Here is a 26,012-nt window from a genome sequence, read left to right on the forward strand (position 1 = left end):
GGTTGAGGGGGATGCAATGCATATGGCAGTCGCACACACAGGAAGTGAGGGGAGATGCCGATGAAATGAGGAGGGGGATTACTTAACGCGGCACCGTGTCACTTGTCGGTGGCTTTAATGGGCACTGTCAGGGAGGGTCCCCCTACGCTGCTGAAAGTTTTATAGCAATATGCTAAAGGTCTGCATCACACACATACACACACACACATATACACACACACACACACACACACACACACATGCACACACACACACACACGCACGCACGCACGCACACACACACACACACACACACACACACACACACACACACACACACACACAAACTCCACACCCCCCAGGATATCTCTTGTTTAGCCGTTGAGGAGCTGTTAAAGTTGATAAAAAGAAAACTCAGAAGACTGGAGAATCTTTGACAGAGGTGCGTGTTCGAGTGTGTGGAATTTTACATCTGACTTAGAGTGGGAGCCCTGTAGATATGAAAGAAGTATGAATGTACAGTAAAAGCAAAAATGTCTGTGTGGTACCGGCGGACTCTGTCCAGCTCTGGCGGCGTTCTGATGGCTTGGTGCTGGGTCTCATCCACAGGTGTGTGTGAGCCAGGCTGCATGAATGGCGGGAGGTGTGTCGGCCCAGATGTGTGTGACTGCCCCTCTGGCTGGCGAGGGAGGCGCTGCGATAAACGTGAGTGGCGACGCGGAAAACACACCATGCTGACATGACACACACTCTCTCTCTCTCTCTCTCTCTCTCTCTCTCTACCTCCCTACCCCAGTGCACCCTTGAAAGCGTGCACGGGCATGACATTCCTGAACGCCCCCTCCAACACACACACACAGACACACACACACACACACACACAAACACAGACACACACACACACACAAACACACACCACCCCAGAGCAGATGCCAGCGCGCCAAGAGCGTTGCGGCACACATATGGAGGACATTTATCTCAGTGACTGCTCAGTCCAGCAAACAACACCCACACACCTCTCACGCTGTCTCTCAAACACATTACCATACACACGCACACACACACACACGCACACACACATACACTTTGTTCAACTCTCACTGTCTCTCAAACACACTAACACACATACGTGCACCCTTCTCATCTGAGGTTAATATGTGTGGTGTGCATTTGTGAAAGATTTGCCATGAGTGCTTGTGACAGAAGTGTGTGTTTTGCTGTCTGTTCCTATAGCCAAGTGCCTGCAGAAGTGTCTGAACGGTGGAGAGTGTGTCGGGCCCAATACCTGTCTGTGCAGTACCGGTTGGCAGGGCACTCTGTGCCAAGTCCGTAAGTGGCTAGCTCTCTCTGCCTCGTGCCGCCTAGGGCTACTCTCACTGTCAGAAGGCCCTTACACTGCTGCAGCTCTGAGGAGATACAGTATAAACACACTCTCACACACCTCTATCGCTGTCTGTCAAACACACACTGAGGGCCACATACACACACTCACACACACACTCACACACGCACACACATCAGTAGTCATTCTTTTGCCAGTGTCTGTTCTGCTTTTCTCATCCCTTCACTTGATTTATAACTGTGTCTGATATAGCTGTTATTGCTACAGTATAGCTATGAGTGCGCTAGCTCCAATTCATCCTGACCCAAAATAACCTGCCTGCATTGAAACAAGTGGATCTGACACATATTTCTCTGTATTTTTCACTGAAGTATTGCAGTGAAGTATTTCACTCTGTCTATGTTTTATTCCTGAGTGTGTGAGAGTGTCTGTGTGTATCTCCGTTCAAAATGTGGCTAATATCTTTTGACAGAGACTTGTCTCACATTCCCTGCAATATCCATTCCCAAAAAATGTCTTTGAAGTATTTTCTCTGTGAACTCTCTCTCTCTCTCTCTCTCCCTCTCTCTCTCCAGTGGTTCTCAAATGAGGTTTCAAATAAAGAGTTTTGAAAGTCTCTCTCTCTCTCTCTCTCTCTCTCTCTCTCTCTCTCTCTCTCTCTCTTTCCCTCTCCTTCGTCACTCTGGCTGACAGACTCTGGCCTTGTGTCTATATATCACCAGAGAGTTTACACAGAGGGAGTCCAGCTCTGTGAAGCCAGGCTGCCCTCAGTAAAGATGATTCATAGCCGTCCTCTGTCACCTCTCTCATTAATACCCACGTGCTGCCTGCCATTGCCTTGGCCATATTAAAATCATAATGGCTCTGATTGTATCACTACGCCTGTGCATACATAAAAAGATTTATTTCGATCAAGAAGGCCACACCTGAGCTTCCGCCAGTAATTTCTCATTACAGGTTTTCAGTAGTACACCCCTGGCAGTTTGATGAGTTTAGCAGTCTATTGTGGTGTGCTTTTATTATCTACAGTGGGGAGTGAAGAACTTCTTAAGACCAATTACTTGTCTATGCTGCCCACATCAGCATGAAACTGCATGAAACATTTGCCATGCTTGACAGATTTAGTACTGTGAATACGGCGTTATTAGTGGTGGGATTTTATGATTCATTTAGATTATGAATTCTGGATATATATTCTATTATATTGCATCTAAATATTTAAAAACCTGAAATAAAAGCACAGCATCAAAATCCTCATACTATGACATAAGCTATAGCCTATGACTCAAACTGAGCAATATGGAATAAAAGTGGCTAATGATGTGTAATACTTTGTCATTGAAAATTAATCCAACATATCCAGGAATCAAACACAGACATGCGTAGTCACAGTGCATTCACCTATCATAGCCACCAGGCCAGAGTAACTGTTGCAGTACGTGGACTCGGAGGATGTTTTAAAAGGCTGCTGTGTGCTGAAGGAAGTGCTGCTGCTGCTGCGGTTAATTTAACGTCCTGTCATGTCTCACTCTTCAGCCATCTGCGAACAGAAGTGCCTGTACGGGAGCCGCTGTGTCCGGCCCAATTACTGCGCCTGCAGATACGGCTATGAAGGGACTGGCTGTGCCAGGAAGGTTAGCAGTGTGTGTGTGTGTGTGTGTGTGTGTGTGTGGTGGAGAAAGAGAGAGAGAGAGAGGAGATTCCTTGAAACTATAGTAAAATCCAACACAATGCAATGCAAGCCAATTGAAATTGAATTAAATTGTTGGTGATAGATGGGCAACAATGTTAAAGACTAGTAAGTAAGGGATAATGTATAGAACGTCGGTCATTATTGGGAAAATAAGTCCCGACAGGGCGAACAGGTCGTCGGGACTTATTTTCCCAATAATGACCGACGTTCTATACATTATCCCGCTTATTACACGGCTACTTGCCAAACCGAAACAATAAACTCCCTACGATATGACTCTTTAGCCTACATAGCCTAGGCTATAGCCTATTTGTTACCGTTTCATCATGGCTTTTGCTGAGAAACAAATAGTTTGCAACAGCACACCCTGAACTTGAATCAAACATTCTTTAGAACACAGCTGATCAACTGTCCGCTTTCACTTTTGAATGAAGTTCCAGTCCTTGCGTAGTGATATGAAACACATGAAATAGAAGCACAAAACCCATTTTCCTTGACAGCGGTCTGTTATACTTAGCAACGGTCTATTATTGAGAATTAGCAGACCACCGAACGTTGGGAAGGCCCATTCAAGTGAATGGAGCATTCTTCAGCATTACGAAGAGCCGTGTAATAATAGTTAATAAGTATAGTTATGGTAAATGTTCTACTGAATTTACTAATTCCTATCGTGCCTGTTTGTTTGTATCCAGCTGCCGTTTGTCCGAGGCGGCTGAAGAGGTGATCGTTGTGAAGAGAACTTTCAGCTCAGCCAGCTCGGCCCTCCTGACTCTGCTGGTCACCCTGTGAACACTCGCTGCACCCTGGGCCCCAGCCTGTACATATCCATATAGCCAAAGATGATAATTTATACGTGAGGGTATAGTATCGATATGCAATGAATTTGTAATGAGATTATGTTGTCTGAGAAGGCCCAGATGATTTATCCAAGTCTGTCTGGTTCTTTCATATTCTGCTCTCTGGTATTGCATTGGCACTTGTGTGATTCTGTTTGAATGCTGTTTAACTAGTAGAGGTGTTGCTTGTGATTTCTGACGGGTGTCATCATCTTGTCACCTGCAATGGCCAGGCTTTCTGGTCAGGTGTCAGCCATTCACTGTGATTCTGTATAGCAGATGTGTGGCCTAAAAGTGATACTTTCATATCAATGACTGAGTCGAGGGTGAGGAAATCAGTACCCCTCAACAACAACAACAACAACAAATAAGGTCTCCATCCTAGCTGACAGCAACCACCCACAAAAATGTCTACTATCAGACTCTTCCTCCACACACACACACACACACACACACACACACACTTTTATGTGACAGGGGAAGGGAAGAAGTGATGAGAAAAGGAGAAGAGATAAAGACGTTGTTTGTGTTGTTTGTGTCTGGACTGGCACAGAGCAACAATATCAGTTTTTTCGGAACTGTCTCGACTTGCTCTTTCTCGGGTGCCAAGCACACTCGTTTTCATCCAGAACAAACAAACAAACAAAAAGCAAGCAAACAGTCGGAGCAATTAACTTTTACAGACGTTTCATTATTGTGCTATCTGTGCCACGGTATCGGGGCGGCCTGGGGAGGCATACCTAATTCCACAGCAGTTTTGTATTTACAATCGATAGCGTCCTTTTTTCATGCTCAAGATTTGTGGAAAGCATTGCAAAATGGTGCTTTGAATTTTTAACTTATTGGTTGTTTGATATTTTATACTCTTGTACTGTATATAAAAAAAATGGAGGTATGCTTCATTATTTCCTAATAAAATTAAATAACGGCCAAAATAAACCTGTTTGATGTTTTTTCTTGTGTTTTTTCTCGTGCTCGTACCGACTCATGTCGACTGAGTTATGAATGAGTTTCACGTTGTTCGAGAGCTATCGGGATGTAATTCAGCCTTGTCCTATCTCTTTTTCAGGCAACAAATAGAGTCAGTGGAATGAGACGTTTTGCAGGCTTCCCGTGTTTCCCTAAGCAAAGCCAATTAAACCAGAGAGCTGTGTTGTTTATTTATGCATCCTCTCTGTTTTTCATTTTATTTGCTGTGACGCATCTAATAAACAATACTCAACAGAGAGTCGGGGGATATATAGTCTGACGTAGTCATACTCAATTCTAGTCAGAATATGAGTCTGATACTGCTCCATTGGGACGTAATTATGGGCCGTGTTTCAACCGATACAGGGGGGGAATGCCTCTGCACTCAATTGGATAGACCTAACCAATCAGAGCAACAAAATAGCTTACCGTGAGGTGTAGGAAGAAAACACACGAACCATCCTCCTATATCCCCTCCGTTTTTAAAAATAATTCTGTTGAACACTGATATGCTACAAACATGTTAAACAGCTGGGAAAGGCAATCCCTCAAACAGGTGTTCAATCAGAGATTTCAAACGAACGAGGGAACACTTTGCAATGCAACAGCGCTGTTTTCCCTTGATGAAAGTGAAACCACGAGTTTTCCCACATCTCAACTTTGGCCAAAGTTTTCAGAAATAATCGTTTTCAGTGATATAACCTTATTAAATAATATGAATTTTCCATATGGGGTCTTAAAAGCCATGTGTCCTTCTAGCCACAGTGTTTTTGTTTCAAACATAAGCCTAATCTAAGTGTGCTCAGATGACGTGATAGACCAGGCGCTGTTGCTCACCTGTCCATCATCGTCACCTGTCCACCACAATGAAGCAATGCCAGACCGAACTTCCCGACCTCAAATAAATGTTGTGGGCGGAACTAAGTTCGGAATGGTACCCAGGCTAGGGGATATTAAATTGAAGTCCATTATCTTTTGATAAAAGAACCCTTTTGTGGAGTGGAATGGAAATTTCAAGGTGACTCCAAACTTTTGAACGGTAGTGTATGTCTGTGTGTGTGTGTGTGTATGTGTGTGTGAGAGTGTGTGTTGGGGGCACTGGTTGGGGCCATGAGGCTGTAAACTGGAAACAGATGAATGGCCCAGATCTGCCAGATGATCACACCAGACTCACACCAAACTAAAACCCTGTAGTCTCTCTCTACTGTGACACACACACACACACAAACTTAAAGTCTGTAGTGTCTCTCTCTATTGTGACACACACTCACACACACAAACTTAAAGTCTGTAGTGTCTCTCTCTATTGTGACACACACACACAAACTTAAAGTCTGTAGTGTCTCTCTCTATTGTAACACACACACAAACTTAAAGTCTGTAGTGTCTCTCTATTGTGACACACACTCACACACACAAACTTAAAGTCTGTAGTGTCTCTCTCTATTGTGACACACACTGAAAGCCCTCCTAAGACCCTGCAGTCTCTCAATGGTGACCACACAGAAAGTAAACCTAATAGCTGAATATTTCCTCAAGTTGAGAGGTCTGTACTTCATTTTCGCCCCATTTTGTATCCTTTGTTGTCAAGGTCCAATATTTTCCCAGGTCCGATGAAGACACACACAAACATATACATACACACACATGCTAGCTGTTGATTCTGATTCTGATTGATTGAAGTTGAAGCTGATTTCTTGGAGGGTGATCCAGCACGAGTGTGGAAAGGACTCCGAACCATCACTGGCTTTGAAAGAAAGTCCCCTCCTATGATGAATGTGAGTAAAGCCCTCCCTGATGAACTGAATGCTTTTTATGCTCGCTTTGACATGAAAAACACAGACTATCTTGCACTAGCTGCAGCATGTGAAGCAAATGAGGAGGCACCTTTCTGTGTCTCTGAGGTCGATGTGAGCAATGCCTTTAGGAGGGGTTAATTGTAGAAAAGCTGCTGGACCCGGATGGAATTTCTAACAGGGTTTTGAAATCCTGTGCTGCTCAGTTAGCTCCTGTGTTCACTTATATCTTTAACACATCATTGGCTCAAGAGACAGTTCCTACTTGCCTCAAGCAGTCTGTTATTGTTCCAGTACCGAAAAACAAAGTCCATCATGTCTGAATGACTACCGCCCAGTAGCCCTGGCGTCTACAGTGATGAAGTGTTTTGAGAAGCTTGTGAAAACATTATCTGCTCATCCCTCCTGCCTCCTTGACCCCCTCCAATTTGCTTACAGAGCCAACAGGTCTACAGAGGATGCCATCTCAAACCTCATGCACACCACCTTAACTCACCTGGAGGGAGGGAATGGGAATTATGTGAGGATGCTGTTCATTGACTTTAGTTCAGCATTCAACGATGGTACCTCTCACCTTGGTCCCAAGATGAACACCTGAACACCACCCTGTGTCACTGGATGTTGACTTCCTCACCAACCCGTTCACAAGTGGTTAGAGTGGGGTCTGACATCTGACTCATTAACCATCAGCACTGGTGCTCCCCAAGGCTGTGTTTTGAGTCCACTGCTGTACAACATCTACACACATAACTGCAAAGCCAACAGTAGTCATACCTCCATCATGAAGTTTGCAGATGACACAGTGATCTTGGGCCTGATTAGTAACAACAATGAACAGCTCTACTTGGATCAGGTTGATGAGGTGGCACAGTGGTGTCAATCTAACAGCTTGACACTGAATATCCACTAAAACCAAGGAAATGGTAGTGGATTACAGAAGGCAGCAGCAGAACTACAGTTACACCCCACTAATGATCTGCAGGCAACCTGTAGAGAGAGTCACAAGTTTTAAATACCTTGGTGTCCACATTACTGAAGACTTAACATGGACTGTTAACATCAATATGTTCTGAAGAAGTCCAACCGCAACTTTCCTTCGTCAGCTAAGGAAATTCAAAGTTTCTACATCCATCATGAAGGCCTTCTACACTTCAGCCGGTTGAGGGTGTTCTAACTGGTACATCATCACCTGGTATGGGAACTCCACCCAGTTAGAGATTGTAGTACTCTGCAGAGAGTAGTGCGCTCAGCTGAAGCGATACTATAGAACTCAACTCCCTGCTCTACAAGATATCTATTCCAGAAGAGTACTCCTAAAGAGCCCAAAAGATTCTGAAGGACTCTTCTCATCCTATGGATTATTCCTACAGCTGAAATCAAAGGAAGGCCTATGTAGTTACAAAGCCAGAACTGAGAGACTCAGGAGTTTTATCCCCAGGCCATCCAACTCTGAACTCACACTATACTGACTTTGCACACATTCCTCCTCAGCACTCTCAAACATTTTCCCAACTCTGAACTCACACTATACTGACTTTTGCACTCATTCCTCCTCAGCCCACTCATGACACACACACACACCTACATGACTTTTTAGCACTTTTACATCCCTCTCCCTATGCTACAGACCTTTTATTTATTTTCTTATTTCATCACACATCAAAACACACACACACATATCTGACTTTCTCCAACTTTTGCATATCTCCATAGAACTTTTTATTTATTATTTTTGATTTCTCCTCCATCCTATCTACCCATGTCCTTGATTGCCTAGCCTTTCTGCCCCCACCCCATCCCACACACACAAAAAAAACACACACACTTACATCATCACTGTCATCACCTCACATACATACAGCACACTGCTTGCTACAGTAAGCCTCCTCTACATACTTGCTGCACACTGCCCCCTCCCTACATCCACAGCACATTGTCTTCAGGATCTTCTCAACACACATCCTCTACATACTTACAGCACACTGCCCCACCTACCCACACACACACTACACACACACAGTCACTGCTCCACTCCCCTTCCGCCCACACACACATCTTCACTGTCATCACTCACATACATACATACATCATACATACAGTACTCTGCAATAGTAAGTCCCTTCACCATACTTGCAGTACACCCCCTCTCCCCTACATACACAGCGCAGTGTTTCATCAGGAGCTTCTCCAACACATCCCAACATACTTACAGCACATGACCCCATTACACAGCACATTGTCTCATGAGGAAGCTTCCTTGTATCCTTGTATCTTGTATCCTTGTATGCACATACTGTATGTGTTTAAATAGGCTGTTAAATATTTTCAGGCCTTGAGCTGAGAAACTTGTGTCTCGTTTTCTCTTCACGTAATGTTTTTTGGTGTCAATACCCCATCTTCATCCCTAATGTTCTGTCTTATTCAGATCGTTTGTGTGACCTTGTCAGTTATTGGATTCATACAGATTGATTTACACCAAAGATTTAAAGTCATGCAGAAATAAACTAGCATAGCCAGACGTTCTGCCAGCACGATGTGCTCTACTTTTGACCTGAATACAGCTTGATAAACACACACACACACTCTCTCTTTCTCACACACACACACTCTCTCTTTCTCACACACACACACTCTCTCTTTCTCTCACACACACACACACACACACACACACACACACACACAAACATACACAAACACACACACACACACACATTACACAGAGAGAGAGAGAAAGTGTGTGTGCGCACATTGGGGGTAGCAGGATGGCAGCTGGTTGCATCAGCTGATCACTCTCACCAGGCCAAAGGGTCACCTTGTTCCAATCAACTGTCTTGGAGAGCAGCACAGCAGAGAAGGAGAAGGAGGAGAAGAAATAACACAGAGCTAAACACATGCAAAGGGGCATTACACAGAGAGAGAGAGAGAGAAAGTGTGTGTGAGTGTGTGTGTGCGTACATTGGGGGTAGCAGGATGGCAGCTGGTTGCATCAGCTGATCACTCTCACCAGGCCAAAGGGTCACCTTGTTCCAATCAACTGTCTTGGAGAGCAGCACAGCAGAGAAGGAGAAGGAGGAGAAGAAATAACACAGAGCTAAACACATGCAAAGGGGCATTACACAGAGAGAGAGAGAGAGAGAGAAAGTGTGTGTGAGTGTGTGTGTGTGTGTGTGTGTGAGAGAGAGAGAGAGAGAGTGTGTGTTTGTGTGTGAGTGTGTGTGTGCGTACATTGGGGGTAGCAGGATGGCAGCTGGTTGCATCAGCTGATCACTCTCACCAGGCCAAAGGGTCACCTTGTTCCAATCAACTGTCTTGGAGAGCAGCACAGCAGAGAAGGAGAAGGAGGAGAAGAAATAACACAGAGCTAAACACATGCAAAGGGGCATTACACAGAGAGAGAGAGAGAGTGTGTGTTTGTGTGTGTGTGTGTGAGAGAGAGTGTGTGTGAGTGTGTGTGTGTGTGAGAGAGAGAGTGTGTGTGGAGAGTGTGTGTGTGTGTGTGTGTGTGTGTGTGAGAGAGAGAGAGAGAGTGTGTGTTTGTGTGTGAGTGTGTGAGAGAGAGAGAGTGAGAGCGAGAGTGTGTGTGTGTGTGTGTGTGTGTGTGTGTGAGAGAGAGAGAGAGAGAGAAAGTGTGTGTGAGTGTGTGTGTGCGTACATTGGGGGTAGCAGGATGGCAGCTGGTTGCATCAGCTGATCACTCTCACCAGGCCAAAGGGTCACCTTGTTCCAATCAACTGTCTTGGAGAGCAGCACAGCAGAGAAGGAGAAGGAGGAGAAGAAATAACACAGAGCTAAACACATGCAAAGGGGCATTACACAGAGAGAGAGAGAGAAAGAGAGAGAGACAGACACAGACACACACACACACACACACACAGAGAGTCCATTTTAAAGGATTACTCCTAGGGATTAAAACTTTTCCATTCAAGAAAATGTAGTTTTCTACTCTGAACAGTGAGATTTGGAAATTACAGCAAAATCCACTGATCTCGTTATATTGTCAATTTCTAATTATGTGAGCTGTTTTATTCCCTACAAGAAAATGTACAGGTTTTAACTCTAATCAATGTATGGGACCGACTGGTTAAATATTGTATAAGATGAGGATAAATCATTTCTAAACCGTATTTTACTTATACTTGAACATTAAAATAAAATGCTGTCTTCAAACATGTTTATGGGAGTTGAAAAGGTAGTTTCAAAGAAGCCTTCACTCTCATTGTCTGCATCAAATAATAAAAGTATGGAACAAGGTCCAGTGCCAAACTATGTATCTGTGAATGTTTCAACCTATGAAAAAGGAGGTGATACTTTGAAGACATTCACATCTACTGTCTATCATGGAAATGAGCCAACCCATTAAAGTTTTTGTAAACACCTTTGTTTTACATATTTGGGGGCCAAGCAGCGAAGCTGCAAAGCCCCATTGTGTTTCTACTGTACCTTTTCTTACGCATCATCTTTCTTCCGCCATGGGAGTCTATGGCAGCCCATAGAACCGTCTGGTAAAAAGTTATGAAATTTGGCACACTGATTGGCGACAGTCCCATGATTAATTTCACTAAGTTTCATGTTGACACCTTGAGCACTCTAGCACCACCAACAGGCCAAAGTTGGATGTGCGTTCATGCACGTAACTTTTGACCTGTTGGCCCGATTTTCAAAAATTAGGTATCGTTGTAATCCTTGGACCAAGCCGAGTTCAACGCATGACGTCACCCTATGACGTATATTTCCACCGTGATAGATTTTCCGCCATATTGGATTTTGTCAAAAGGTCACAAATTTCATCTGATCTTCACTAAAATTGGCACAGACCATCTTCTGATCATGCCTAACAAAAGTCATGCTTTTTGTAGCCATATCTAAAATCGTTCGTCACAGCCAATCGAAATCGACGGCGAAGCCGCCAAACAGGAAGTGAGCTCATATCTCAGCAACCCTTTCATGTATCTTGACCAAACTTGAAAGATGGACTCATGACCCCATTAGGAGGACACTCAAGGGGGTGCTGCAATTAACAGAAATGCATTTTGGCTTGTAACTGTTGGCGTGTTTGGAATTAAAACTTACTAGTAGTGTCTTTTAATACTGTTCAGACTGAGCCTTAGATATGTCTTGATTTTTGAAGCCATATTCACAAGCGTTAGCCCAACACAGCCAATCGAAATCTGCTGTGATGCCGTCAAACAGAATGTTACCTCATACTGTATCTCAGGTAATCTTTGGTTGCTAGATATGAACCTTACTTTGACAGCTTATAGCCATGTGTCTGAGGTAACAGTATTGAGTTGCCATGGCAACTTCAGCTAATCTGCTTGGCCCCCTCATTGCTGCTTGCAGCTATATTTTTACTTTGAAGTTATCAGTTTATGTCTTACAGTATTTTTTCAGTTGTGATGTGAAGACAAAAGCAAGTCTACTGTCAAACATGGACAAATAATGATCTCCTTCCAAGAGTTTTTTTTTTTTTTTTTCAATGAGAGGCTGTAGAGTGCACCTTATAATGTAACAAAAACTGTCCATCATGTTTAATTAAATTATATCTCCATAGTGAGACACACGTATTGGGACAAATTATTACACCTGAGTACACTTTGTGTAAGTGTGTGAGTGTGTGTGTGTGAGTGTGTGTGTGTGTGTGTGTGTGTGTGTGTAGGGTCATTAGGGCTACACAATGGAAAAAGCTATAGCTCCTAGCCTGCAAAGACCAAAATGAAATAATCCTTTTCAGCTAGCAATGATCATTGCAGCTTATCGCAAAAAATCCCCCCAGTGCTTTGTTTTGAACACAAAACCTCTGCTAAGACAGGAAATTATGTAGGATTGGTGAGAGGCCTCAGGACTGCTTTCCTCCTTTGACTTAATGAACTCCCATATTCTTGTTGTGAAACTCAAAGCAAATAGACGCCTCTTCAGGTTGCTTGATTAACTCTGCACTATGGCTCAGAGAACATGATGAGCTCTTTTGAGGATTGTACCATCAACAAAAATATATGTCACTTGAAGAAAAATGGTTGTAGAGGGCATACAACTTTATTTTATTTTTTTATTCTTTTCATCTTCTGGCTATGCTTATTCTATTGCCAATTCAATTTGCATTTTCTTTGTTTGTCATTGTGCTCGCCAGGTGTACTCGTATACATGTTTTTATTTATTTATTTAACTTTTATTTTACCAGGAATAATCCCATTGAGATTCAGAATCTCTTTTTCAAGGGAGTTCTGGCCAAGACAGCAGCATAATTGTTCCATATTAAAATATACAGTGAAAAACAGACAACATAAAACAGAAAAAGACAATTGGCAATTTAACATCATCTCAACATGATCACCAGCAGTGCTCAGTAACAACAGCTCATGTGCATTTAGTATTCAAATAGTCCTTTACCCTAGTTCTAAACTGTGTCGTTGTTGGAAGGCAGTCTAGTTTAAGATGATTCTGCAATTTATACCAGGATGAGGGTGCAAAAACTTTAAAGGCACTTTCACCGAAGAAAGTTTGTGTTCGGGGAATGTCATACAGGATTTGCCCATATGATCGAAGATTACAATTCCTGGTGGTGACTTTAGCAGTCAGGAGAGAACATAAGTAAGGAGGCAGTTCACACTGTATGGCCTTATAAAGAAAAATATACCAATGTTCCAACCTGCAATTGTGCAAAGAAGGCCAACCAACACTCTCAAGCTACAGTGATGAGTACGAAAACCAGAATTAGTTACAAATCTTAGTGCTGCATGGTATACTGAATCCAGCATTTTCAGAGAAGATTGATTTGCATGCATGTATAAAATATCACCATAATCCAGTATTTACAGAAATGTTGCTTGTATAAGTCTTTTTCTCGCATTAAAAGAGAAACAGCATTTGTTTATATAATAGAAACCCAACTTTACTTTAAGTTTTTATGTTATAGACACTCTAGGCCTATATGATGCTTGAAGGACAAACTTTCTTCTAAGAAGAAACCAAGATATTTGTAGACTGATACTCATTCAATTACTTTCTCATCTAGTGTAACTATCTGACAAGCATCATCTGTGTTCCTTGATTTAGAGGTGAAATCCGACGAATTTTCACATAGATATCCGGTTCTCAAGTACTGTCACCGAGTATTGTCTATGAAACAAAAAACCTAGCTTTAGCAGCTAACGTAGCCAGGCAGCTACAGTGCTATTCATGGCGCAACAAGGTGTTCCTAGGTTTTTCAATCAGTCATATGGGTGTGTTTGGGGCGTAACATCATTTAAACCAATGAGAATGACATCTGTCATTCCCTTTAACGGCGCAAAGTGCGATATGTCAAATAAATGCATCGGTATTTTCGCATTCAACAGCACATTTGAAGGAGGCTGCTTGCGAGACTGTATGGAATATTCATTCCACTAAACCATGCTTCACTAAAACCTAGCATAGCCTTCAGGCATTTTCACTCGTCTATTATACTCGACATTTAATAACGAAAACCCTCCCAATGTGGACCGGACACATCCTACTAAATTTGAATAAGCTTTTGATGAGTGATGATGCGCTTTTTATTACGTTGTTAACCGTTATTACGTTATTGGCCATTATTGCGTTATTGGCTGCTACAGCTCTCTTGCTCTATTCTCTCTCTCTCTTTCTGTATATCTTGACTAATTTCTTCTGCTCTATCTCCTCTCCTCAGGCATCCTCAAAGTCACCCTTGACAAGATGCGTTTCTCGTGCTCGCTGTAAATTATTTACACCGTCTCCACGGTGATGGGCCCGCGAGGAATCTCTGTGGTGAGGCGCCTGTCCTGGAGAGTCGTTCCGGTGGGGCCTCTATATATCCAACACAAGTCCTTAATTGCCTTGCTCCCTGGATTCCCCCATTTGTGTGTGTGTGTGTGTGTGTGTGTGTGCCTCAGACTCAGGTCAAAGCAGGGAAACTCAGGACCTGAATGTTGAGCTAAAAATGACTACTGATGGCGGGTGAGGGAGACGAAAAAAACAAAACAAAACAAAACCAGGAGCACTGAATGCACTGTGCTATTGGCCAACACTGTCATTTGATCACACCTCTAGGATTACATCACTGTTGTTAGTCTAGAAGCCTTTTTATGACAACAAAAAATACTTACTGCACCTATAAGGGCCATCCATCAGTGAACCCTGCCCACAGCCAGCAAAAGAGACTGGAAAATATGGGGCAGAGAGTGGACAGACCTCTCCACAAATCACCTGTTTGACTTGTGTGTGTAAATTTGTGAGTCTCTGGCCCGAGTCAATGACACACGCGGCCTGCCAACCACTGTCCTCTGTTCCTGCTTCCTGCTCCTACAATCCATCACCAGGCACCATGCGCCATAACTCCTCTACGCTGTTTATTCCTGTCTCTGTCCCTCTCTCCTCTGTCTTTCACCCGACCACTCCAGGGTGGATGTGGGAGTTGGAGGGGCCATCGTTAGGCGGAGGTGCGGGAGGACGATCCATCCGTGTGACTGGTGTTTATTCAACAGCTCCGCTGGAGATCCATCACTGACACACAGCCGTGCATCGCAGCAGCGAAGGAGAGAGAGAGCTGGGGTCCCAATTAGCTGAGCAGTGGCCCAGCAAGCCCCAGGCTGCTTCCTCTCCTCCAACTCCTGGCAGGCACTCAAGAGGGGTAGCATCGCGGTGGATATTCCCACTAATACTAATGCACACACACACACACACACACACACACACACACAGTCAGTTACGTCTGTTTATTATTGTGACGTCACCGATGCACCATGTATTGGCCGAGGCACCAAGGTATTAGTACAGCCAGTTACAGTGTTGCAATGGGTGGTAACTTAAAGTGAAGTAGCAGTTAGGGTTAACCACAGAAAACATTACTTTTTATACAGTGAAAGTAGGGGAAGTGAAGAAACAGAAGCAAAGATATGGTCAGACTCTCTCACACACACACACACACACACACACACACACACAAATGCACACACACATGCACACACACACACACACGCACAAACAATCATGCATACACACTCATATACACACACATATACATGCACACGCACACACACACAAATGCACATTCTTATACACACATTCTCTCTCATCCTCTCTCCCTCTCTCAGCTGACCACTTACAGAGGGAGAGCAGTGCCATTTGATGTCCAAGACAAACACCCCTCTAATCTATAATAGTCATAGCCCGCCTCTTGGCAGAGGCAAGTCGTCTCGGTGGCAAGAGGTTGGGCACAAGTGTGTCTGTGTCTGGCACGGTGTCTTTTGGGGATAATTAGCGTTGTTTCTTGCACTGGTAAGGTCTAGAAGCTTGAGGAGAAAGACAGAAATTCCCTACTGGCTAAAAGACCCAGCAATGTCGAGTCTTCCCGAAAATTAGGTGGACTGTTCCCTCCTCTCCTTCTTTTTCTTCCTTTCTTTTTCTTCCTGTAATTACACAATTAGGAGCGAGTGAGTCGGAAAAGGAATTTTAACAAGGCCCCTGTCTGTATGAGTGTTAAAAGACAGGCATTTACCGGCCAGACCTTCCCTATCCCCGTCAGACATGTGTCGTCCACAGAGTCTCCTGGGGTCCAGAGAAGGGTTCTCCTCTCCTCCCTCTCCTCTCCACTCCGCACTCCCTCTGCAGATCTCTGGAGCAGTGGCCAGGATAAAGACTACAGACACACACAGAGATACACAGACACACACACGCTCTCTCTCTCACACACACACACACACACACACACACACACAATGAATAATCTACCCAGGGTTAGAAACCAAATCCAGTCCCAGTGCGGTGACTTACTTTTGTCTGGCTACACTTGTCTGTTCTGCACTAAGTCCATGTTTCTGATGAGCTGGGGGAAAAATGGAAGACAGTGGTCTTGCATAAAGCACCCTTTTTATCTTTATATTTAGTATGCTCTACTGACATGACCCTTCAAAGGAAAAACGTGTTGCCAAAGCATAGAGTATAGAACATGACTGTCAGCGGACCCAGCAGAGTGGCATCACAAACAATGTCCTCACTGCAGTTAGCCTAGCGCTTCCTAGCACAGCGCTAATCCATGTAAACCTCCTCTGCTGTCCTGCTTAGCTAGGCCTATCAGGTGTTTTCCAGTTCACTAGAGTGTGGATCACCATGAGACATGGAAGAGGAGCGCACCAGGAGTGTGCCGGAGCTCTGGCGGGCGCAAGCCTGTGCTCATAGCAGTGGCAGCTCTGCGGCGCGTGACTGCTCTCTGAGTTACTGGTGACAGGTGCGTGACATGTTTGCTGCGGAGGCTCAGTCAGTAATGCTGTTGACAGAGGTGGGGGTGGCGTGGGGAGGGAGGGCTGGTGGTGTGTGTGTGGGGGCGTGTGGTGATGTTGATGACAGTGACATGGCCTTTGGGCTCGGTAATTTAAGGGAGAGTGCAGCACCTTTCTCCTTTCTGCCATGATGCCACCACAACCCCCATCTTCACCACAGAAATAGGGGAGAGAAAAAAAGGAACTAGTCAATTCACAAATACAGTCAGCCAATAAAGCTAATTAACTGAAGTTGAGGTGCTAGACTCCAATTAAAGGCCTGTCCAGGTCATCCAGGCCTGTGGCCTTAGGCCCGGGCTGTGCCGGGTCCGCAACTGATAAAGGAAAGCTTGTTGCAGGAGGCACTCTGCGAACGTAACACTGCAGTTATGTTCCCTGTGTAGCCTCCCTGTAAGCCAGTGATTCTCAAAGTGTGGGGCAGGTCCCACTAGTGGGGAATAGAGACATGACAGGTGGGGTGTGAAAAACAAGAGGAAATTAGTTTTTTTGTGCCTAATGGCTTTTTTTTTCATTAAGAAGATCATAGATTCAAAACAAAATAGCCACACACAAACATTGGAGTCATAAACAGACCAACATATGAATTGAAACATCATCAGATCCTGCGGACCGAGACAGGAAATGTAACGTGGAACCAAAATGCAAGGATAATATTTTAACGTTACCATTTTGTTGGGGTTATGGGGTCAGGTGGGGCTTGAAAATTCCCCACCTCCAAAGTGGGGAATGACAGAAAAAGTTTAAGAACCACTGCTGTAAGCCTATACTCTCTGCAAAGAAATCTGTCCAATCACTCTAGAACAGTGATTCTAAACCTTTTTTTAAGTAACGACCCCCCAGAATAATCAGGTTGGTGTTCCCGACCCCCCACCATTTTAGCTTTACTGCTGTCTTTTTAGATTAGATTTAAATTGGAGTCTTGAGTTAAAATTACATTACTTTTTCAGAGAAGCCATCTCAGTGGGCGGTGGATAAGGCATCTACTTTAGGCCTACCAAATAGCCTATAGGATGAATATCATGTTCATAACAGCAATTCCTGACCATATAGTGCACAGCTATTGGAACCATAGTCACAGAGGACGACAGTATATTTTCATGACAAAATGATTCGCCCACAAAGGCTGCAATATTACTCTGCCTACTGATGCTTCACCAAAGCTAGACTGCCCAATGTGAGCAACTAGGGTTACCACACGTCCTGGTTTTCCCCGGATTATTCTCTTTTTTTAATGTCTGTCCCGGAAAATTGATAATCTTTCCCGGGACACCAAATGTCCCGTTTTTTGGTGCAAAGGCACTTCTATTTTTTAATTACCTTTCACTTTCATAAAACATAAAACCTACGTTCCGCTCCTGCAATCCTACGATTTTTCTTAAACAGTATAACACTTGCAGCATTTGTTAATAAATTATTATTTAAAACCAGTAATAGGCCTAGTATAATTAAAGGCATTTAACATTAATCAAAATCATAACTTTTGGGGGGGGGGCGTGTAGTCTACGTAGAACGCAGGTAAACCCACCTCAAAATTTTGGTTATTTCAGTATACCCACCTAAAATGTTCAGTATACCCACTTAAAATTCATTTTTCAATATTTAGGAAAACATGCCAGTGAATTTTGCTTCCCCCCGACCCCGAGCTGCCAGGTTAAAGCAGCAGCACAGCAGCGTTCCAGGTTTTTAGTTGGGGACTACGAGGATGGCCAGGCGCAAAGGACAGCAAGACCTTCGGAACTTTTTTAATAAGGTTGCCTGACCTGACGTTTCCGAAGGTAAGTTAAGAGTCAAAAACACCTTTCACGCTTTTTATGAGACTTGTATTGCTACCAAGTTACCCTTCTAGGTTGTTTAATTTGTGGACATAACACGGTAATAACACAGGCTTGTCATGCTGTAGTCTAGCTTTTGTTCTTCTCTCAATACTAGCAAGCGTACTCTGATCCACGTTACCCTACTTAGTTTTAATTTCTGGACGTTTGTTTATTTGGGATTCTTCTCTGGGATTCTTCTTTGGGAATAACTCCTAATCGCCATGTCTGTCTGTAAACGGTCTACATGATGTGTACTGTGGCTGTCTAGATTAAGTATCTATCATGAACTTTATTTACTAGCCAGAACCATGCTATCTCCATGGTATGCATGGATGGAGAGATATATTATCTGTACTTATGGGTATACAATGGGTAATAACATTATCTACCACACTGTTACTACGATATAATGCCAGATGCCTTTAGTGCATGTGATGAGTTTACAAAACAGGCTATATTTCTATTGACCAACATTTAAAAATCAGCTAATCTAATTTTGTTTGGGCTTGACTTGCTGTAGGCCTACTTGATAGTAACATTTTTGATTGTCATAGATGAAAATGCTTAAAAATGAAACTTAAAATTGGCCTATTTTTTTCATAGCTTTTAGAGGGCTTTGCATCTGAACTCATATGAAACAGAGTTGTTAATTGTTTTCTCTAGATGGCAGTGGCAGTCAGAAACAAGGTGCAAGGGGAGCTGGAGGGGACCCTGAGATGGTGGACCAGCAGGAGCAAGCAGGAACTTCAAGAGCTGGAGAGGGTATTTGATGATTATTTACTATTGGTTTTATTTTTCATTTATGAAATAAATTGACATGTCGAAGACACACAACCTGTCTCAAGATGTGATGGTGTTCTGCTGCTTTAAAACAATCACTCTGTTAGGCCTTGCTCTATGAGAGATGAGTACAAAGATTAAGTGCCACATGGAGTTCCATTGCCTTTGAGATACACAGCACACAGTCCACACAATGAAAGTGAATTTATGCTGTTCCTCACGCATGCAAGGGGCAGGTAAGTGCAAATCTGTGACCCCCACAAACATTTTTGTCCCTTAATATTGGTCCCGAGGGGTCGAGTCCCGACCCCTAGTTTGGTAACCACTGAGCCCATGACTGGCCAAATAACAGTATGCCCACCTCAAAAAAGTAGACTACACCACTGTGGCAACCCTATGAGCAACAACGCTAAATGGAATGGAATGGAGTTTAAACAAAACTGATAAAAGTGATGATTTAATATAGAATTGAAATTCTCCAGAAATTCTCATTACTCCCTCTCATTACGCCAGTCCCGACCCCCTGGTTGAGAAATACTAGGGTGCCAGCCGAACTTAGTCCCGCCCACAACATTGGCTACGTCAGGCTAGAGAAATACTGCTGAACATTTTCAGTCACTTAACTAAGCCACTAGCCTAGAAATCTAGACGCACCCTAGCGGATTAATTTGCTGCCAGGGCTACTAAGCCACTGCTTTCATTTTCATAAATGTTCCAAAGTCAGTAAATTTTGGTAAAAGTTGGGAGTTTGTGCGCAAGTGCATGTGGCTGAGCCCAATGACTTTTTCTGATGCAACTCCCCTTAGAGTTATCAGCCCTCTTAGTCTTCCCTCCTCTTAATTTCATTTCATACATTGATGTCATGATATTTATCAATAAAACACTGCCATCTTGTGGTAATATTAAAACATATTTTCCTACGAAGGATATAGTCGCAGTCTTACTTTATTGACCAATCTGCTACAAATAGCACAACAACAAAAAGATTATTTATGTAATATCTATGTTAGCCCACTTATTGATCATTCCCCTTAGTCAAGGGTTATCAGAAGATTTGTCAGAGAAAAGAAGCAACTTTAAATTGAATTAAAAACTAAACTTAACGCCATGTTAGTATCATGTACATCCTCAGATATTTATATCAGCTCCAAAGATGGCGCGAGCGCTCTACGTGCGCGCAAGATTTTAGCTCCGCGGGGACGCTTGAAGGGCGCGGGAAACACCTGTACTGCTCACTCATGCAGGACTAGGCGACACTGCGAGGGCGCCGGCAGGGGACGCCGCCGACAACTCACTCGGCGCGCTTGAGGCGCTCCATATTGGCGAGACCTTTAGGCTATGTGACCTAGGCCTATGTCGTTGGTAAGGAAGGACAGACCGTGCTATGTCTGTTTTGCTATGTTGTCCCATATTTATGAAGACTGAGAAGGCAACTAGAGATCACTGACACATCTCACGGTCTATTGTTGTTGTTGTTATATTGACAAGGCTAGGCCATTGAACAATAAGGTAGCATAAATACTGAGTTAATAAATAGGCCTAAATAAAGGAATTATTAAGTATTTGAGACATCCTTATATTTATAATGAATTCAGAAGCTGCCTGAGGAATTAATTGTATTTAATGATTTGTTATTTAGTTTTATTATTATTATTGATTTATAATGTATTCATTTTATTAATTATTACAATCTGATGACTAACCTGGTATATCGTATTCAAGTCAGGCAATGCTGAGCACAATTTCTCTTTTTGTCTTTTCAAGGAAGCAAATTAGATTCAGCGCCTCTAGGTGTAGCCTAGGCTACCTGCAGTGATGATGCATGGCAGCTTTGACAGTAGAAAGCTGATGGTGAGAGGAAAGGTGTTTAAAACTGATCATAAGATAACCTCTGTTTTTTTGCACCTGCTTACATACTGAGTTAATGTACAGAGTGAACAGGCCACTGGCAGTGCTACTATGCCTAAAGGCCTTATACATGTATGAAATACCTGCATATTTATCATTTATAAATATGTTTTATTACATGCGTAAATATGTATAACATGAATATTTATTGATGTATACATTTCTAAAGGTGTGATGTGTGCATCTGCAAGGGTTTGTGGTGATTATTGTGTCCAAAAGAGACAGAATTTTATAGGTAAATCCTCAAAACTGTTTTACTTTAGAGCTTCTTTACTTTAGAGTTTCCTGAATTCCAAAACTTTTGATCTCACCAGTGACCACGAAGTGGGCCTAATTTGATTTACTGCAGGGATTCTGAGTTAAATAAAAATATATCAAAGATGGAAAATGTAATAGCGGTATTTGATTATTGTGTGGAAATTGTAGCAGTAAGAGTTTACCACGTGAGTAATAAAAGAAGCTTGCAACCCAGTTACATTTGCATGAAATCCATGATTTTTGGTGAGTTTCTGAAAATGCAAGAGTGCTAATTCTGGTGGGCCTGGTATAGGCCTACATATATGCACATAAAAATCTACTTTCGCTCCATAGACCATGACAGGTGGTCCCCGTCTCCCCACCTGTTCTGCCTTTTCCGGGCGCCTCGCAGTGGCAGCCCAGAACGGATCAGTCATTCAAGAAATGCTATGCCGAACTGCCAGGGGCTACGTAGCGGACCCCCGGTCACCGGATCGCCAGCAGCTGGTCGCCCGTGCTATTTTTCACTCGGCATAAAGTAATGGGCAGTCAGCGTCCCCGCCATGGTCCGGGCTCAGTCCTCACACACTCCTGGAGCACCATGAAGTCCGCAGAGACAGACAAGGGCGGCCCGCCGCTACCGCTGCCGCTGGATGGCTACCACTCCGACATGGATGAACTGGACAGCGGGAGCGAGAGCTCAGACAAGTCGACAGGCGGGGGCAGTGGAGGGGGCCGGGGAGGCTGCGCTGGGAGTCCCCTGGGAGGCCCAGCTGGAGGAAGGGGTGAAGACGGAGGATTAGGGGCTATTGGTGGCAGTGAAGGAAATGGTGGTGGGGTGGCCGGACGCAGAAGGGGCAGCCGTCGGCATGCTGGGATCAGCAAGCAGCGTCAGGCGGCAAACGCGCGGGAACGGGACCGCACGCACAGCGTTAACACAGCCTTCGGGGCGCTGCGGACTCTCATCCCCACCGAGCCGGCCGACCGCAAGCTGTCCAAGATCGAGACGCTGCGTCTGGCCTCCAGCTACATCTCGCACCTGGCCAACGTACTCCTGCTCGGGGAGGACTGCCTAGACGGACAGCCATGTATGAAGTACCAGAACGTCCTGCAGACCGGACCGGGCAACGCCAACAGCAGCCCCAGCCTCAGGCCCATATGCACATTTTGCCTAAGCAACCAGAGGAAGCTGGTAAGTTGCCGTGGTTGATATCCGTCTTGGTGCTGCTAGACTGCTGTTGTAAGCCTCAAAAGCAGTAGGCTACGTACACTTGTAGACACTGTAGCCTAAACCTTACACCCCGCAGTAGGGAGCAGAGCACTCCCTCGGGTCAGGTCAATCAGTGGAAGGAAGATTGATCAAGGAGAGTTGATGGACAGTAGGGGTGAGGGTCTATTAAGTGAAATATGAAAGTATTACAATTCATAATTACTATTAACATACATTATTGTTTTAGATGTAACTCAGCTGTAGAACCAGGGTGAAAATATTGATGAGCTTGCTGAGAAGGACAGTGTGCTGAGGCGTGTTGGTGCTGACTGCAGTTTCTCTGCCTTCACAGCTGAGAGATGGAGAAAAGCACACAAATGTCTGATCGTGGCACGGGATATTCGGCAGCATACCTAACCACCTACTCATGTTTACATGTAAAGATATTAGTATTGTAAAAAAAGTGACATTGAAATGTAAGAAAAACAATCTGTATATTTTTGTAATGACCTCAACAATGGCACAAAAAAGGCAGCAACACAATAGAAAAGATATCACTGAAATGCACTTTTCCATTTACATGATAATATGTGTCTTATGTGCAGTGTTTTGGTTAAGCAAAAGACAAGCCCAAGCCCATGCGTAAAGTTGCACCTGGTGGGGAGGTTATTTCTGCTGCAGATATAGTAAGCCTCAGCGCCCATTTCTAAAAAAAAACAACCCCTCTCTCTCTCACCCCCTCTCTCCCTTCATCCTACCCCTGGTTAAAGTCACATGATTGAAATCTGAACTAGAACGCCACAGCAGTTGCTGTCAGTACAGTTGTGGCCCTCTGCCTTAGCGTTAGCGTGAGAGGGAGAGACAGAGAGACAGAGGGAGGAAGAGAGGGGGGATAATGGTGGGCGGGAAAGGGATTAAAAGCATAATAATATCTGAGTGACTATAAAAAAAATATATTCTCAGGCCAATTTAACTGACAACAGGAACTGTGATACGTTCACCAGGCTTTAATTCATGACTGTACATTTTTATTACATAACGTTAGGGAATAGCTGTTTTTGTTTTGTTTTCTTGTGGTTATTCCATGTTGAAGGTGTCCATAGTTCAGTTGATAGACTTGTCTAATAAGCAGCAGAGAAGACTTTTGGGTAACACTTTATTTGGATAGTCCGTCCATAGAGACTTAGCAGATCATCTGTTAAGATTCAGGTTCAGTATGCAAAAATTGTTGTTGAGCAAACTGAACATCACCTTAAACAAATGCAATCCCTAACCTCAACTGTAATCATAAATTGTAGTTAAAAGGGTAGAGATAGTTATATTGATAATTTGGGCATCTGTTGATAGTATGTGGGCAGACTATCCAAGTGAAGTGCGACCAACATTTGTATACTAAGCACTGATTAAAAACCTAATCTGGCTCAGATCTGGGCCGATTCTCAGGCAGCAGCTGACTGCAATGGCCACAACCTTGAGAAATGTTACAACACCGCACATTGTTTGCCATTATCAAGGGAGGGTAGGCACGAGTTATGAGTGGCCACTGGCCACATTCAGATGGGACACATGACTCACTTGCACACTGATAAACTCAAAAGGGCACCAGGGGTGATAGAAGTCAGACCCTACATGCCATCTTGAGTCACGTCCCAGACTGTATCAGGACTGTGAACCCTGCATGATAACAAAACATATTGAGTATTCTGCTGGTAGTGCTGAACAAAGATATTGTTAAACTTGAATATGAAGTATTAATGTTTATAATGTATAGGGTTGAGACACCGTGAACAAAATAATGAACCCCAAATACATTTACAAATCAAATTAATTGATAGTGAAAGTGAAATGCACTGATAACATGGGAATATTGCAATGATAAGTGAATGATAAATAACTTAATCCATTATCATACATGTTTACCTGTATGTATTCTGTAAGATGTTACTGAAATCAATAATTTTGTTATTTTCAAAGAGCATTGTGAGGGACAGACTAGAAGTACATACTTTGCAGAATGACTTCTGTACGTAACCACAGAATCTCTAGTTTACTCTACTGAAACATTCAGTTTATTGTTTCAGTTCAGAGATTCAATCAGCACTTTTGCACTGAGCTTAATTAGAAAATTGTATCTCCAATGACATGCTTCATCATGTTTACTTTCAAACCACTGCTTATGTTCACACCTATCTTTCAACCATTTGCATGATGTTTACAGTAGTCTAGAATGCTCAGCAAAGCACCACTTGTTAAATGATCAAAAAAAATAAAAAAAAAGATTACCTGAAGATACCTCAATGAGGACCCCTGAATGTATCAAAGCCCACTGCACTCACCTGGGAAGCAAGGCCTACCTCTTACTTCTACCTGAATGTGGGACACTGTTCTCAGCATACTTGAATTGTCTGACTTTCATCCATAAAAATGGTGTCCTTTGCACAAAGCAAACAATGATTCTGCTGCTAAAGAGTTGTGTTCTATTATTTTTTTTGTACAATTGCTTTTCCTGTGGTATTTATTTAAAATAATAAATTATTTTTAAAAGGATGTGTTACCATTCATTGTCTGAAATTTCTTTGTCTTGGTTTCAACTAATCAGAGACCGCAGCTATGAAATGTTAGAGCCCCCTTGTGGACAGTCTGTATAAAAATAACAAACTAACAAACTCAGGAAGTAACACAACAGATGTAGCTATTCCACATCTACATATAATTACAATGATTCTCCATATTACTCCACCACAAATACACAGGGCCAAAGAGAAATGCACAGTAATTGTAAATTATATGCTCCTATAAAGGGACACAATGAAACAGACAGGAAATGGAAAGAGCCAATTTCATGTGAATTACTACATTTTTAGTATTTCACTAAGTGGGAAAAAGTGGTCATTTCAAATTCAAAGGACATGATTGGTCTGAGGTAGCAAATTCCCCTTACTTGCCTAAAAACCTAAAGCTATGGATAAGTTTTTAACTGCACAATTCTACTGCTGATTATTATGGAAGTTACTGCCTTTTGCCTTGGCACGGCTCTTTATTTGTTGGCAGATAATACAAAGGAGTACAGTAACTTCCAAATAAGGGTCAAAGACCAAGTTTGAGCCCAAGATTTTTTATGTACAGACTTATCTTTATTACAAAAAGGTAATAGCCAAATTTCCAGTGTCCTAC

General features: G+C 43.2%; 2 protein-coding genes across 5 annotated transcripts in view; both read left to right on the plus strand.

Moving 5' to 3' along the window:
* Window positions 1–4,768, plus strand: part of si:ch211-246m6.5 (von Willebrand factor D and EGF domain-containing protein) — a gene marked incomplete in the record, with an annotated part of 73,210 nt that extends 68,442 nt beyond the window's left edge. For both annotated transcript variants that reach the window (XM_048235540.1, XM_048235541.1), the window contains 4 exon segments: window positions 589–684; window positions 1,213–1,308; window positions 2,858–2,955; window positions 3,707–4,768. In XM_048235540.1, coding sequence (XP_048091497.1) covers window positions 589–684; window positions 1,213–1,308; window positions 2,858–2,955; window positions 3,707–3,730 — 314 coding nt within the window.
* Window positions 4,769–16,750: 11,982 nt separating this feature from the next.
* On the plus strand, window positions 16,751–25,385 carry si:ch211-246m6.4 (basic helix-loop-helix transcription factor scleraxis). Of its 3 annotated transcripts, XM_048234629.1 has the most exons (6): window positions 16,751–16,837; window positions 18,493–18,664; window positions 19,367–20,845; window positions 21,248–21,334; window positions 21,983–22,820; window positions 23,191–25,385. In XM_048234629.1, the coding sequence occupies exons 5-6, from the start codon at window positions 22,170–22,172 to the stop codon at window positions 23,221–23,223; spliced, it is 684 nt and encodes a 227-aa protein (XP_048090586.1). In that variant the 5' UTR covers window positions 16,751–16,837; window positions 18,493–18,664; window positions 19,367–20,845; window positions 21,248–21,334; window positions 21,983–22,169; the 3' UTR covers window positions 23,224–25,385. The 3 variants fall into 3 exon arrangements, with proteins under 3 accessions (XP_048090586.1, XP_048090587.1, XP_048090588.1); XM_048234630.1 differs by lacking the exons at window positions 16,751–16,837; window positions 18,493–18,664; window positions 19,367–20,845 and having other exon boundaries at window positions 21,193–21,334; XM_048234631.1 differs by lacking the exons at window positions 16,751–16,837; window positions 18,493–18,664; window positions 19,367–20,845; window positions 21,248–21,334 and having other exon boundaries at window positions 21,731–22,820.
* The last annotated feature ends 627 nt before the right edge of the window (window positions 25,386–26,012 follow it).

This window comes from Alosa alosa, chromosome 23, assembly GCF_017589495.1.
Source record: "Alosa alosa isolate M-15738 ecotype Scorff River chromosome 23, AALO_Geno_1.1, whole genome shotgun sequence".
NCBI classification, from domain to species: domain Eukaryota; kingdom Metazoa; phylum Chordata; class Actinopteri; order Clupeiformes; family Clupeidae; genus Alosa; species Alosa alosa.